General features: G+C 59.9%; 1 protein-coding gene across 1 annotated transcript in view; it reads left to right on the top strand.

Moving 5' to 3' along the window:
* LMX1B (LIM homeobox transcription factor 1 beta) overlaps positions 1-14,601 on the top strand; it is an 83,564-nt gene extending 68,963 nt beyond the window's left edge. Inside the window, exons 3-8 of the mRNA XM_048223207.2 lie at positions 5,683-5,915; positions 7,810-7,991; positions 8,183-8,260; positions 8,396-8,462; positions 10,570-10,734; positions 11,045-14,601. Of these exons, the coding sequence (XP_048079164.1) occupies positions 5,683-5,915; positions 7,810-7,991; positions 8,183-8,260; positions 8,396-8,462; positions 10,570-10,734; positions 11,045-11,202 (883 nt within the window). The 3' untranslated portion in view covers positions 11,203-14,601. The remainder of the gene's footprint in view (positions 1-5,682; positions 5,916-7,809; positions 7,992-8,182; positions 8,261-8,395; positions 8,463-10,569; positions 10,735-11,044) is intronic.
* Positions 14,602-15,499: the final 898 nt, after the last annotated feature.

The following is a 15,499-nucleotide window of genomic DNA, read 5'->3' on the forward strand; positions in this document are numbered from 1 at the left end:
CTCAGCTTGCCTCATGGAGCCCAGCTGTTATCCCCATTGAACAGATGGGGCCACTGAGGCTCAGAGAGAAGGGGCCTGTGTATTGTGCTTGTGCTAGGACGGGACAGAGCCAAGATTCTAAGCCTAGTGCATGCTTATGGACTCGAAGACCTGGGGATGAAAACCCGAAGGGAGAGGCTGGAGGGTCCCCAGGATGTTAGGAAGCCACTTTTATTGGAGGTAAAAGAATCAGACGTACAGCATTGCCTCTCTGCATTTGGCAGTGGCTTAAGAGAAATTAATTAATCAGATTTGTAATCCATGTTCAAATGCTCCAGAAAAAATTGGTTTTCAGAGTTTTGTTTATTAGCTTTATGAGTTTAATAAATTGAGCATTAAACAAATAAACCAATAAAAACTCAGAGGAGACAGAGATGTGTTCTCATAGCTGGGGACTCTTCAAGGGAAGGATGTCCCTAAAAAGGGAATTTCTTACTCCGAAATCACAGATGATCCTGGGGGAGGGGGTATGGGTTTGTGACAGGGAGATGTTCAGTTTGGTTTAAGAAAAACCCACTCAGCTATACCTGCTGGGTGCTGGGCTGAGGCTGAGTGATCAGAACTTGGGCATTCAGAGCCTTGAGGGCAGACAGACCAGGGCATGTTACCCCCAGCAAAGGACAAGGGTGATTGGTGGGCAGAGAAATATTTGGATGCACAGAGCAGGGAGGGAGTATATGGTGGTGCTGCTGCCATGTGACCTTGAACCTGCCCTCTGCACTTTGGTGTCCTCATCTGTAAAATGTGGATGGAAACAGTGTCTTCCTTTAGGGTTCTTCGAGGTCTTCACGAGGTGATGCAGGTAATGATAATTGAGCTCAGTAATGTTAGTGAGATAGACAGACACACAGAGAATTGATCCAGGAGTGCTTTGCCAGCTCAGGCCAGACAGGAGCTAGAAGGGCCCAGAACCCAGGGTGGTCATCAGGGGGACGCTTGGTTGGGACCTGTAAACCTGGTGTCAGGAAGGCTGCTCCCAGGAGTGACAGAGACCCCAGGGAGGTGACTGAGAAGGGCAACAAGAGAACAAGAGAAAGGCAGCTCTATGGGGTGCCTTCTTTTTTTTTTTTTTTAAAGATTTTATTTTATTTATTTATCCAACAGAGATAGAGACAGCCAGCGAGAGAGGGAACACAAGCAGGGGGAGTGGGAGAGGAAGAAGCAGGCTCCTAGCAGAAGAGCCTGACGTGGGGCTCGATCCCATAACGCCGGGATCACACCCTGAGCCGAAGGCAGACGCTTAACCGCTGTGCCACCCAGGCGCCCCACATGGGGTGCCTTCCTCATGCTGGCACAGTGCCAAGGGCTTTGCATGCAGTAGGCCCTTCCAACAACCCTGTAGGTAGGTACCATTGGTCCCATTTCATAGATGAAGAAACTGAGGCTCAGCGAGGTTAAATGTCTTGACCAAAGTCACACAGGGACAAAGTTATGGAGTCAGGTTGGAACCCTGGGCTGCTAGTTCCAGCACACCCCTCACACACTGCTCTCCTGCAGATGGCGCTGTCTTCCCGAGGCCAGTGGTGGGTGCCCCTGCCAGACCACGCTGGGGGTGGGGACCCACCTGCCCTACCTCACAGGTGGAGCAGGATTATATGGGTTGGTTCAGCGTTCATTGCACACACATTTGACACTTACCTTCATGCATCTGGGGCCTTGTGCTCAGCTCCAAAGATGGAGGTGACGCTTGGAAAAGTGGACCTGAAAACAGGGAAAGTGGATTCCTTAGGGTAAATACCATAATGGGGAGGAGATTTGAGGATGGGGAACTCAGCGAGGAAGACATCAAAGACTGGAGAGGAGAAGGGGGACTTCCTGGAGGAAGGGATATCCAAGCTGAATCCTTCAGAAAGGATTTGTCAAAGGTTGAGGGTGGGAGGAATGGTGTTTTTAGACACTAGGAACAGCAGGAGGAAAGGCTTGGCGCTTTACATGGAGAATGGGGGGGGGGGGTTGTGTGAGTTGCTGGCAAGCCTGTGTGCCTGTGGTGTGGTCATGAAGCTGCCCTCTGGATTTGGAGCTTCTGGATTGGGGGAGCGGGGAGCCTGGACCAGGGAATTGGCACCGAGAGGGCCAGGTGGCTGGAGGGGAAGCCACAGGTGGAGTGGGAGCTTCAGAGCCTCCCCTGGCACCCCACCATCCCTCCACCCCAAGTGTGGGAAGCAGAAACACACCCATCTGGAACGCCCAGCACAAGTCTGGGGAGTAGGGACTATTGTCCCCATCTTACAGATGAGGACACAGACTCAGACTTGCTCAAGGTCACAGCCATCGAGTGGCTGAGTCAGGATTGAGATCGTGACCTAGGCTCCAAAGCCAGTGCCTTAGATGCTGGCAGGGCCTTTCGCATCGGGCTCCAGGGCCCCTGCAGGGCAGGAAGGCTCGGAGCTCCTCAGCCTGAGCTGCTCTGTCTTTGGTGAGTATTTGCAGCTTCTGTGCAGCGTTCCTGGAGAGGCCCATTCCAGGCTTCCAAAGGCTTTCCAGCCCACTGACCTCTCCCTCCGTGCCCACTGCTTTACACTGACAACCCGCTGCATCTTCACATGGAGAAGCAGGCAGTGTTGTTGAGCCCATTATACAGATAAGTAAGCTGAGGCTCAGAGAGGCAATTACTTGTCCGGTCACTAGCCAGGAAGTGGTGGAACCAGGCATTGAACGCAAGTCCATCCAATCCCAGTGCCACTCGCCTGTGGCTGGGCCTGCTTCTCAGTGGCCGGTTCCACCAGCCCTTTGCGATGGGAGGGGTTGAGGGAGGGAGGGGGGCTCACGGGGAAGAGGGAACCCCGCTGGTGCCCCCAGCCCCTCCCACACGTGCGTTAGTCGCGCTCACCCTGGCTCCGTAGACAAAGGCAGCCCCATAATTGGGAGTGAGTATTTCATGCATCCCCCCCGATGTTTTATTGGGTGGAGAGATGCTTGGAGACCAAGCGGATGGCACATTCCGTTTATAAAGTGTGCGCAGTTTGTTTTATATCCCGAGTTTTTGCAATCTAGATAACAGATGACGCCCCGAGTGGCTGGCACTGCCTCGGTAATGGCGGCACCGAGCCTTTGGAGAAGTATTAATAATAGATTGTGTTGATGAGTTTGGAGAAAGTAGCAATCGACCCCCTGCTGCCAAGGCATTAGCACGGCTGTTCTGAATGCAGCCTGCATGGTGGCGGGTGCCTGCAAATGCGGGTCACCCCTCCCGCTGCCCCCCTCCCCTACCTAAGAGGGCCACCTCTCCAGGAGCCGCTGGAGGTGCGCTGACCCTGGCCTGGGCCCCCGGCCCCGCCAGACTGGCACAGAGATCAGCCAGCGCCTATCTGTTCATGGGCTACTGAGGCCAGGCTGCAGACCTTAGCGTGGCACCTAGATCAGGAGGTAGAAGTGTGGGGAGGGGACAGGGGGTGGGGGTGGGGGAGGGCAGGGCAGAAGCATCCTCCCTGTCTGAGCATTAAGTTCTGGAAACCTGGCTCCTTTCCCAGCCCCTTGGCAGAGCTAGACAGCCAGCCAGATTCCTAGGGGCCTCTGCCAAAGGCTGCCATGGACAGTTGGGTAGGTTGTACCTTGAACAAAGGTATCCAGCCAAAGGGCCAAGTCGGAGCCGAGATCCAGCTTGTATTCCCCTTGCAAAGCCATCCACTATGTGGGCTAGCGGGGTCCTGTCTGCCTGCCACACACACCCCAAGCCTCCACTCACCTGCTTTGCAAACAGTCACCGAGGACCTTTTGAGGCTCAGGTAGAGCCAGGCCCTGCCTTGCGGAACGCCTGCAGAATTGGAAGCTGGCAGGCTCATGTGCTGTCACTGATGTGATTCTTATTTACCGAGTTACAAGCCCAGTATCATCGAATCCTGACAACAGCCCTTGGAGGGATGTCCCCTTGACATGCCCATTTCACAGTAGAGGGAACTGAGGCCTGAGGGAAGCTCAGGTGAGCATACAGGAGGCCACTTTCCCCTGCCTGGGGTGTCAAAGAAGGCTTCCCGGTGGAGGCAGCACTGGAGTTGGGCACTGCAGGATGAGTAGGAGCCTGCTTGGTAGCATAGAGGCGGATGGCAGGGGTTGCTGGGGGAGGCCCCCACGTTGAGCGCCCCGGCGGGTGCCAGGGCGGCGGGCAGAGCTCAGACTGGCCTTGTGCACCGCGCCCCGCTAGCTCGTCGTGGGCGGCGCTGATGGCAGCCCCGGGAAGGGAGGCAGGCCGAGTGCCTTGCATTTATGGCCGTTTCTGTTCCAGAACCGATTAGCAGAGAACTGCAGCTGTAATCCGTGCCTGCTACGGCGGGCCATAAAGAGGGATGGGATGCGCACGGCGCTCCCAAGGTGGCGCCCGCAGACGTGGCCCAGGGACGTGGGGAATGAAAAATGGTTTTAATTCCCTCCCAGCAGCAATAATTTGATTCTTCATAAATTTTTCCATCAAAGTGTTGTTGAGGCTGAGTTCCCACAGAGCGGGGCACGTGACTGTGAGGGGGGAGCCAGGAGGAGCGGTCAGTAGGTGAGGGCAGAGGAGGGGCCATGCTGCTCAGACCCTCTGCACACGCTGGCTGGAGACCCCCGCCTGGCTTTGTCTCCAGAGATGGAAGATGGATTCAGTGTGTCACGGACGGGCTGGAGCAGGCCAGGCTCCGCGTCGGCCCCATCCCTTACTACCACGTGACCCTGAGCAGGTGACTCCGCCTCTCGGCACCTCAGTTTCCTTATCTCTACGATGGGGTCAGTGTTCATTCCTGTCTCATCGGGTCGTTGCAAGGACTAAATGCGTTTCTGCGCGCACCATGCCTACAGCAGCGGCTGGCACGCTGTCCGTGCTCAATGTCCACACGTGGTAAAGACACTTACACCGAAATGAGGGATAAGTGGGGGTTAGCCCAACCGAGGGGCAAAGAAAGAACATGCCAAAAGGCTAGTGGGAAGGTGCTGTGGAGAAAGCGCAGGCTGTCCCATCGGGCTGCAGCCTGGAGGAGCGAAGACAGTAAGAGGAAGAGGCAGGATGTGAAGGGCCTTGAGGCACCAGGGAGTCATGGCAGAGTGGGGAGCAGGGAAGCAGCATGACCAGATGTGTGTTTTAGACAGCTTCCTCTGGCTCTCATCCTGGAGGGTGAGTGGAAGGGTGAGAGGGGCCAGGAGCCCAGGAAGGGGACTGGGGCAGGCACTCAGGCAGGAGAGGAGCGGCCCAGCCTGGGTGGTGGGCTGGACAGGGCTAAGGATTGCTTGGATATGGGAAGGGTGGGGGGAGCAGAGAAGAGGCGGGGCAGGTCCTAGAGTGAAGGGAGATGGGACCAGGGGGCTGCCTGCCCTTCTCAGCCCTGGAACCCAGCCCTGGAATCCCCTGGCTCTTGGGGAAGGTTGAGGCTGACCTTGTGCTCTGCCCTCTAGTGGCCACGGTGTCTCTGAGCAGGAAGGGCCCTGAGCTGCAGCACCCAGGAGAGTGCCCAGCCCCCACGATGCCCAGCCCCCACTCTTGGGCCACCAGGGCCCTGGGAACCAGAAGAGTAGGGCCACGGGACCCTCCCACATCTGGCTCTGCGCCCAGGGTGGGCCTCTCCTACCTGGGGTGGAAGGTCAGGACGGCAGGAGGGAGAGGTCCTTGGTGGACAGTGGCCTCTGGGAGGGACCCCCGAGCCGAGCTAATGCGCCCACCCTGTGCACCTGCAGGCTCTTCGCAGCCAAGTGCAGCGGCTGCATGGAGAAGATCGCCCCCACAGAGTTCGTGATGCGGGCGCTGGAATGTGTGTACCATCTGGGCTGCTTCTGCTGCTGCGTGTGCGAGCGGCAGCTCCGCAAGGGCGACGAGTTTGTGCTCAAGGAGGGCCAGCTGCTGTGCAAGGGGGACTACGAGAAGGAGAAGGACCTGCTCAGCTCCGTGAGTCCCGACGAGTCCGACTCTGGTGAGCCATGGCTGGAGCTGGGGAGGCAGCGGGGGGGGGGGGCAGGTGGTGGGGAGGGGGCCTTGCCGGAGAAGCCCAGTCCTGACCCCAGGACCCAAGCTCTGTACAGACAACACATCCTGATGCCCATGGCCTTGATGTGTTCACACGCACGTGTGCAGGTGCACATGGACACCGAGGTGTGTGCACATCCCCAAGTACACAAATGTACGTGCAGACACTACCACTGAGGCACGCATGCTCGCACACCAGTGTCTGTGCATGGGACCACACATGTACACACACACGCACATATGATGCATGTGTGGATACCCATGCCCAGGAGCATATGTGCACGGACACATGTACATCTGTAGACGTATGCTGAGATTTCCCAGCATGCACGAACCCACACCCGGGAACACACACGTGTGCATACACTGAAACATGCATCCATACATGTGCACACATGACCCAGCTCACACATCACACACGTACTGAGCAGCTATGCACACGGCCACACGCGTTTATCCACATGCTCACACATAGTGTGGTGTTCACACATGTGCGCCACATGTACCCTGCTCTCTGGCCCCCCAACCCCGCTGTCCCTTTGCCTTGCTGTGGCCGCCACCGTGGCACGGCACCACAGGTGTCTCTGCCGGCCCCAGGTCTGCAGGCTGCTGGTGGCTGAGAGGCCAGGCTCTGACACATCCTTCAGCAGTGGGAGCAGCAGCCAGGGCTCTTCTGTTTCCCGGCGGGGTGGGGGGACCAGGGCCCTCTGTGCTGGAGGCAAAGACCCCCTTTCCCAGGATGAAGGCACCTCTCTGCTCTGCTCCAGCCTCCAAAAGGACTCAGCCATCTTAGAGCCCTCCTGGCAAAAGGGTGGGTACAGCTAGGAATGAGTCTTAGAAGGGAAAAGCCAGGGAGAAAGCTGGGCCCTGTCATTCCAGGATAGTGGGGAGGACAGGAGCAGAGGGCTTGGAGAGGAGATGCCCTGGTCTTCTGAGCCCTTTCTAGAGTCCGCGGTCACAGGACCTGCCCATCTGGAAGAGCTTTGTCACTGTCAGGGCCCTTGGAGGAAGCAGTGAGCTCCCCTTCCGTCTGTCCCTCTGTCCACCCGTGGGCAGGGCACCATGGTGGCTGCCTGGACTCTCATGGCAGAGCAGACACTGGCCAGGTGCCATTGGCCCATTCATACCAGGCCTGGGGCGGGGGTCTTGGAGGGAGGAGACCCACCCTTGGGGTTCATGCCCTGAGGAAGGTGGGCCTGGAAAAAGGAGACTAGTTCCAACTCAGGGGCCGCGGGAGGCGCATCAAGTCCACCAGGGGCTGGCATCTCTGAGACCCACAGTTCTGGGCATGGAAGTGGCCGCATGGGCAAGGTGGGCGTGGGTGTGTCTCTGGGTGAATGCACATGCTTCTGCATGTGTGTGTGTGTGTTTGGGTGTGTGCGTGCCTGTATGTCCCCACCTGGGAGCATGCGCCTGTGTGTGTGTAACTCTGTGAGCTGCGTGTGCCCGGTCCTCGGTGAGCCCACGTGCCAGTGCACACGTGCACCTCAGTGGTTGAGAGCATGACTCTGTGTGTGTGGCGTGCGTGCCGTGGTCATGAATACTCGGTGTGAGAATGTCTGGGGTATGTCTTTGCCTGACCGTTCTTAGTCCCTGGAAGCTTCCAAGAAACAAGGCTCCCTGGGGTCTTCGCTGGGTCGTGGGGCCCGCCGGCACTGGGCTGGTGCCATGGGAACCAGTTTCTCAGAGGCTGGCGTGCTGCCCCGGGGTCCTGAGTGCCGGGGGGCCAGCCGTGGCCGGGTTTGGCAGGAGCTGATGGGATCCCGCCAGGCCACAGATGGCCTCAGGGTTCAGGTTGGAGACCCTTGTACAGACTGATGGGCTGGGTGTGTCCCCCACAGTGAAGAGCGAGGACGAGGATGGGGACATGAAGCCGGCCAAGGGGCAGGGCAGCCAGAGTAAAGGCAGTGGGGACGACGGGAAGGACCCCCGGAGGCCCAAGCGACCCCGGACTATCCTCACCACGCAGCAGCGAAGAGCCTTCAAGGCCTCCTTTGAGGTGTCCTCCAAGCCCTGCCGAAAGGTGAGGGGCCGCTGGGGTGGGGCGGGGCTGACACCCCACACCCGCCGCCTTCCCAGACAATGCCCCCACCACTCTCACTGGGACCGGGGACGTCCCTCCACCCCCCCATCCCTCAGTTCCCCCAAACCGCCGCCTCCTTGGCCTGCTGCCCCGGCCCCCCCAGGCCTGATCTGTGTCCCTCCACCGGGCAGGTCCGCGAGACGCTGGCGGCAGAGACGGGCCTCAGCGTGCGTGTGGTCCAAGTCTGGTTTCAGAACCAAAGAGCCAAGGTGAGAGGCCACCTGTCTCCCCCAGTGGGCAGGGTTGGAGTGGGGGTGCAGGCAGAAGACGGGGCCCTGTTGGGAGGGGCCGGGAACGAACGGGGGCAGGGAGGTGGGGACTGGCACGACCTGTGTCCCCCGCAGATGAAGAAGTTGGCACGGCGGCACCAGCAGCAGCAGGAGCAGCAGAACTCCCAGCGGCTGGGCCAAGGTGAGCCGGGAACAGGGCGACAGGGCCCAGGCTCAGCCTCTGGTGACAGCATTCCCCCCCCCGTCCCCCCGCACCTGGGCGCCTTCCACCAGGGCTGTGAGGGCTCTGAGAGCTGCCACCCCAGACCCTGCTGGGATCCAGAGAGGTGGTGGGGACCCCATGCGGGACCCGGGAGGAGAGAGCTGGATGGGTGGGCTGCCCAGAAGGGTGGCAGAATTTTCGCCCCTGGGGCGCGTATTGGTGGAGTGTGTGATCTCAGATTCACAAGTTCAAGCCCTGAGTTTGGCGTAGAGCTTACTTCAAGCAAACAGACAGACACTTGCAACCATGTCCAACCCTCAGGGTGCGCCAGTCATGGTTGTCCCCACTGACCATGCTCCGCCTCACTGAGTGCCCACTGATCCCAGAGGGCAAGGGCATTGTCAGCCCATTTCACAGCCAAGGAGGCTGAGGCTCAGACCAGAGGACTTACTGGGATCACTCGGCTAGTAAGGGGCAGAGCTGGCCTCGGCCCCCAGTGTGGCACCCCAAGCCTGTGCTTTTAACATGACCATCTACCCCACGGCCCACAGTAGAATTCAGCAGGGATCTCCAGAGTCTCTCTGCAGGGTGCTGAGGAGCTCAGGGTGGGCTCCTGCTGGGTGGTAAGGAGCCAGTTGGAGGGGCAGCAGCCGGGCCCCTGAACCCTGGGCTTTGCCAAAACGCTGTTACGACGTCTGGGGCCAGGGGGCTAGCCTCCCAAGCCCCATGGGGACATTGAGCCTTGAAGGGAGAGCACAGGGAGCTTCTTGGGACTACCCAAGAGGAGTGGGAGCCCCAGGGCCACCTGTTCCTAAGTGAGATAGGGGCTCCAGGGAAAGGCCCGTGTCCCTGGCTGCACATGAGCCTTGGAGCCCAGTTCTTTCTCTCTGCCCCCGCTGCCCCCCTCTCCTAAGACAGCCTGGCCTCCTGGGGCTGTGGCCACTGTCTCTGGTCTCCCAGCCACCTCCTGTGTTCCCAGCTGCCTCCGAGATGCAGCCTCCCCGAGAATGTTCCACGGTCCCCCTTGAGCTCCTCCCAGCCCTTACAGTACTCCACACAGCAGCCCCTCCTACCACATTCGCAAAACACCCTCTGCTCCTCCCAGCCATCTCAGCAAATGGCACCACCCCCCGCCAGTGCCCACACCAGGACCCTGGGAGTCACCGCTGACCCTTCCGGTCCTCCAGTCACTATATCTGCTCAGTTGCCAAGTAGGGCAGTGGTTTCTGGTCCTGTGTCCCTCATGCCCTCCCAGGAGTTGTCATTCCCACACCCACCTTAATAAGGACCCCAGCCCCGACCTCAATTTCCTCGATGGTCCCTGCCTCCAGCCTCCACCCTGCCAGCCTTTCTCCACAGCCTCTCCCTGGCCAAGACCCTCCACGGACCTCCTATAGCCTCAGGGAGAACCACGCTGAGCTTGGGCCTAAAGAGGACCATCTTCCTCCCCATCCCTGGCCTTCTCTCATCCTCAGGCTCCAGCCCCTTGCTCCCCCTGGGGCTCCCTGCTCCCCCTGGCTAGTTTCTCCCCTCCCTGCCTCTGCTGTGTGTGGCAGGGCATGCCTGCACCCTGGTGTGGTTGAACCCCTGCTGATTCTTTAAGTTACATGGAGTCAGGGGGTCCCTTCCTCCAGGAAGCCTTCCCTGAGCCTCTTTGGCCTGGGCCCCACCTTGATGCTCCCAGATGCAGGGAGCCCATTGCACCCATATGTTGAATCATTACTTCCTGCTTAGTGTCTGGGTCCCCCAGGCAGTGAGCTTCTGGAGGGCAGGGCCACTAGAGGAAGGGAGGACGTGGGGAGGGGAGGTCTCTGGCTTTTGTTAAACTGATTCTTGAAGAGGAGCTGGAGGGTGTGTCTGGGGACAGGGGACAGGGGTCAGTGACCTGGATTCAGTGGCCCTGGAATCTAGGGGAGTCCAGAGGAGGTCATAGTCACGAGCACTGCAGTGGGCCCCGTGGCCTGAGGGGTCACGTGGGAGGTCAGTGGCAACTCCCAAGGTACATCTGGGAGGGCTCCCCGGGGGCGGGGTGGGCTCCTGGACAGGGTGGACAGGGCCGGTCGGTAAAGGTGTGCTCTGTCCCCAGAGGTCCTGTCGAGTCGCATGGAGGGCATGATGGCCTCCTACACGCCACTGGCCCCCCCGCAACAGCAGATCGTGGCCATGGAGCAGAGTCCCTACGGCAGCAGCGACCCCTTCCAGCAGGGCCTCACGCCGCCCCAAATGCCAGGTGACCACATGAACCCCTATGGTAAGCCGCCCTACCCCCTGCCCACCCCAGCACCGCCCCCGCTCGCTGCCTGACCCGGCAGGCCGGGGGCCACAACATCCACATCCCACCCCAGGGCCCAGGCAGGCCCCACCAACACGGCCCACCTGTCGCCTCCCGACAGAAGGGGTGCCCTCGAGACCCCACCCGTGGCCCTCAGCACCTCTGGTCCCCCGCTGCTGCCACAGGTCATCCCATCCCTCCTCACCTCTGGCCACACAGCCTGCAGGGCTGACAGAGCCCCCCAGGAACTCCCGCCCGCCCCGGCTCCTGACGCCCCCTCTGCCCCCAGGGAACGACTCCATCTTCCACGACATCGACAGCGATACCTCCTTAACCAGCCTCAGCGACTGCTTCCTCGGCTCCTCGGACGTGGGCTCCCTGCAGGCCCGCGTGGGGAACCCCATCGACCGGCTCTACTCCATGCAGAGTTCCTACTTCGCCTCCTGAGAGCCAGCCGGCCACATGGACGCTTGGGCCAGGGTCGTGGGGTGGGCCTGCGGCCTCCGCGGCCACCCCCCAGCCCGCACAGACTCTACACACAGCCATACGGTGCCCTTCCCCTGGGCCAGCCGGGCAGGCAGATGGGCGCAGCCTGGGCAGGGCCGCGTCCTGCCCACAGAGACCGTGTCACCCCAGGGACCCAGAGTATTTGGAAAGCCACTCGCCTCCCAGCCCCACCTCGGCCTCCATCGCCTCCTTCTCCCTACCCATCTCTTTTTTGGGAAGCTTAAATTCTCTCTATTTTTTTAAACGTCCTCTCTGTGTCCAGCCAACCTCCAGGGGCCGGGTCTAGGCCCGGGCAGGGCCCCCCTGCATGCCCCAGTGCGATGATGTCGTGTGCTGTGCCTGTTACCTGCGAGGGCGTGTCCCTGTGCCCTGGGCTGGTGCCCAGCTCCCCCACCTCCGAGGCCCGCCAGCCTGGGTTCACCCATCCCAGTCCGAACCTGGAACAGAAGTGGGGAAGAGCCTGGCAGGTGTGCCAAGCCCACGCCGGCTCTGCCCTGAGGGGGAGTCCCTGGGGAGGGTAGACTGAGCCTCACTTGCAAACGCACGGACACTCAAAGGCACACCCACGAGGATATGCACACAGATACAGACACGCTAAAATGACACAGAGGCGGTCTCTGGGCCAGCCCTGCCACATCAGGAAGGGGAAAGAGGCCAGACCGGGGCAGGGACCCCCTCCTCTTACAGCAAGAGGGGAGAAGGGAGGAGGGGAGGGAGGTAGGGGAGAGTTTGGGGCTTGAAACACGTGGACCCAGACGTATCCTAGCCTCAGCCTAAACGGGAGCAGCCTGAGCAGGCAGGGCAGAGACAGAGTCCCCAGAACCAGGTAGGACAAATGGCAAAACCTCCAGGCGGGAAGGGACCTCACAAGTCACCCACTTGGCACATCATCTGAAGTTTGGCTCCCTCTGCCCCTCGCATTCGTCCAGTGGCGAGGAGCCCGCTGCTGCATCGGGCCCAGGTTAGCCGTTTTCTGCAGATTTTGCCTCTGCCTCTTTGAGCCCTGAGTCTTCACTTCTCAAAGCCAGGCTCTTCCAGTTCCTTCTCTTAAAGCCGTGCCCTCAGCTGGGCTACAGCTTTCCCTCTAAAGGTGGAACAGATATAACCCGATCTCCCCCACTGACATCAGCCAGCCACCTCCCCCGCTTTAGGCACCCTGCCTTTGTTAATGTGGCCCAAAATGTAGTGAACAGTTGAGGCCACATTACCTGGAAACTCACACTACCCTTCTGTAACTGAATCCCCGGACGCTCACACACGTGACCGCTAAGCGGTTTTCTGTGTGTATGTGGGGGAGGGGGCATGTATGGTTTAGATCCAGCGAAGGACCCTGACTTTTTTACTTGCTACATTTCTTCTCATCTGATTCAGTGGAGTTTCTCTGCACTCCCAGCTCTGTGACCACTGGCTTGCTGTCCCTGCGATGTCAGGAGTCAGCCCTGTGTCTCTCACCCAAGGCACGGGAACCGTCAGGGCCTCTCCCGGTCTGGTGTTGGGTATTGGCCCATGAACCAGCCCTCCTTGGATGACGCATTCCAGGGCACTTGCAGCCCCGTTTTTGTCAGATGCCCCGCTGGAAGCCAGATAGGCTGCGTCAACCCCCACCCCGGATCCACTCAGCTCTGATCCTGTCAAAGAGGAAGCGAGGTCAGGCTGATAGGCACTGTTCTCAGTGGCCCCTCGCTGGCCTCTGGTGGCCACTGTGTCCTCCACCAGGTGCTGGGCGCCCTGCCTTTAATTCTGACACCAAGCCCTAGGCTGCCACCCTGAGATCTGCCCCGTACAGCCTGTGAGCGAACAGGACGGTGGGTGTCTCTCTCTGCCTTTGGGCCCCTCCGCCTGGCTCTCTCTGGGATCCTCAAAGTTCGCCAGCCTGCTCTGTGGTTTTGTCCTCTGTCCAGTGGGGCGACCTCGGCTGCTGCAGAGCTGTCAGCGGGGTGATGCAGCTCAGCAGCCCCCTCGGCCGAGCAGCCAGCCTGGCGCTTCCTCCTCGTTCCACACAAACTCTCACAGGGATCTTGGCTGCTGTTCTCGGTTTTCTGCAGCCTCAGCCAACCCGGGCTCTGTACCGTCTTTTGTCCTGGGCCACCAGGGGTCCCTTAGGCAGCCACGATGGTTTCTTAAGAGATGCTCCCCTTCCTTTTCTTGTGCTCACGTGGTCCAAATCATGCTGGGAGCACTTGGGGCAGGCCCAGGGGCAGACCCCCCAACCCCCAGGAGCCCTGGTCCTTCTCTCCCAGACTCTTTCAGTTGGAAGGAAGCTCAGAAATGGGCATCTGGTCCAGTCCCTTTATCCCAGCCTAGAAAGCCTGGGCTAGGAGAGGGGAGGGAGCAGGGCCTCCATGCCAGCCCCTCATCTTCTTCGTCTGGTGAATGGCCTCTAGGTCAGGGGGGCATTATTTGTCTTAGGAAACTCCTGCCAGCCCCTGGGGGGCACCTCTTCTCACTCGGGGTCTCATAATCCCCCAAGTCCAGCCCCGGCTCTGCCCCCACTGTGCACTGCTCCCTGCGAGGAGTTGGTTCAGAGACACCCGCACTCATGTCCCATGGATGGTCAAATCCAGAGGGATTTCAGAGAGCCCCGTGGGCCAGAGACACCCCATCAGCCATGGTTAGGTGATTGCTCTGTGCCGCAGCTCACTGCCCTCAGTTCGCTCAGGCTCCCCCAGACACCAGTGTCCACCCTGCCCAGCCCTGGACTGGGTGTGGAGACGCAGATGAACAAGACGTAGGGCCCACCCTTGAGGAGCTTTCTTCTAGAAGGAGAGGCATTCACACTCTGACCCAGCTCTGTCAATATCTTAGTGGGGACACATTTCTCAGATGAGGAGCCCGAGGCTGAGAGAAAGGAGGTCAGTGTTCAGGGTCAGCCCTCAGAAGCATGCAGAGGCAAGTAGGCTCGCTGGGGTCTGGGGAGAGCTGAGATAAGCAGGCTTTTCCCGCTTTGTGTGGGAGGAAGTGCAGCCTTGACTAGGGGTTCAGTGAGGAGCCAGGAGCACTCCCCATCCCGACCATCATCCCATCATCCATGGTGGCTGGGATGGGAAGCCCAAGGGGAAGAGGGAAGCAAAGGTCTGGTCCAGAGGAAGAGGCAGAAAGTGCGAGATGGGCAGGGGGAGTGTTAGGAACCGAGTTCTGGTTCCCTGCTAGGGAAGATGAGGCTCAGAGAGAGGAAGGAATCTGCCCCAGGTAACACAGCAAATAAGGCAGAGGAGGGACAAGAAGGTGGGGTCCTCCCCCAGCCAGAGCCTCATCTGCCTGATCCATGGAGTCTCCTGGGGGCCACACAAAGGGACACTGTGGTTCCAAAGGTCAGATGTTGGGGCAGGCAGAGCCTGTGTGGAGGGGGTCACTACAAGCGGGCGGGGCATGTTGGGAGGCTTCGCAGGAGGGGGTGGAGAGGAGTCCACTGTCCCTGGGTAAGCAGGACCCAAGCGAGGTCAGGCACTGTCACAGGGCTGGTGGCGGCCTCTACTCCTTTAGGGGGCTCAGCTGCCCCCTAGCCCTGAGGCTGCCTCACCCACCCCTGTGGAGCCCGCTCCCCCCTGGCTCGGGGCCCAGGGAGCCTGGGGGAGGGAGAACCGGCTGAGCCCTGCCTGGCCTGAGCTCTGGGCACCACCTGGGGTGAGGACCTCACCTCCGGCCTGGGAGCACCCGCAGCTCTGGGACTCACTCCGCCCTGTGGGGAAGAGGGTCCACACTCGCACGCACACACACAGACACACACTCACACCCGGACGCACATGGAGGCTCACAGACCTATCCACACTCCCGGGCACACGAGGCCTGAGGGCTGGGGGAGCAGGAAAGACCCTCCCACATTTGGCCCTTGGAAGGTGCAGTTTGCAATGAGCCTGTCTGCTGGTGCCCCCACCCCACCGAGGGCCCCACGGGAGCCCAGCCCAGCTGGGCGTGGGGACCAGCCATCGGCCATTCCTCTCTTTTCCTTGTACAGACTCTCACTGCCCACCCGCCATCCCCAGACACATTTTATTTAATAACTTGTCATTGTTAAATTATTTATTAGCGTTTACCACATCACCACCCCCACCCTGCCCTCCACGCTCACCTTCTGCCTCTTCCCACAAAAGCAGAAAATGGAAACACCAACAAAAGATGAGACATCAGTATATTTGTAAATAAACCAACCCGTACACGCCTGTGCTGCCTCTCCTTGGGGGGAGGGGGGCCGGAGCCAGTCCTGCGCGAGGCCTGAGGGACTTCTCCATGGGTGTCA

Source organism: Ursus arctos, unplaced genomic scaffold (assembly GCF_023065955.2).
Source record: "Ursus arctos isolate Adak ecotype North America unplaced genomic scaffold, UrsArc2.0 scaffold_18, whole genome shotgun sequence".
In the NCBI taxonomy this organism is placed as follows: domain Eukaryota; kingdom Metazoa; phylum Chordata; class Mammalia; order Carnivora; family Ursidae; genus Ursus; species Ursus arctos.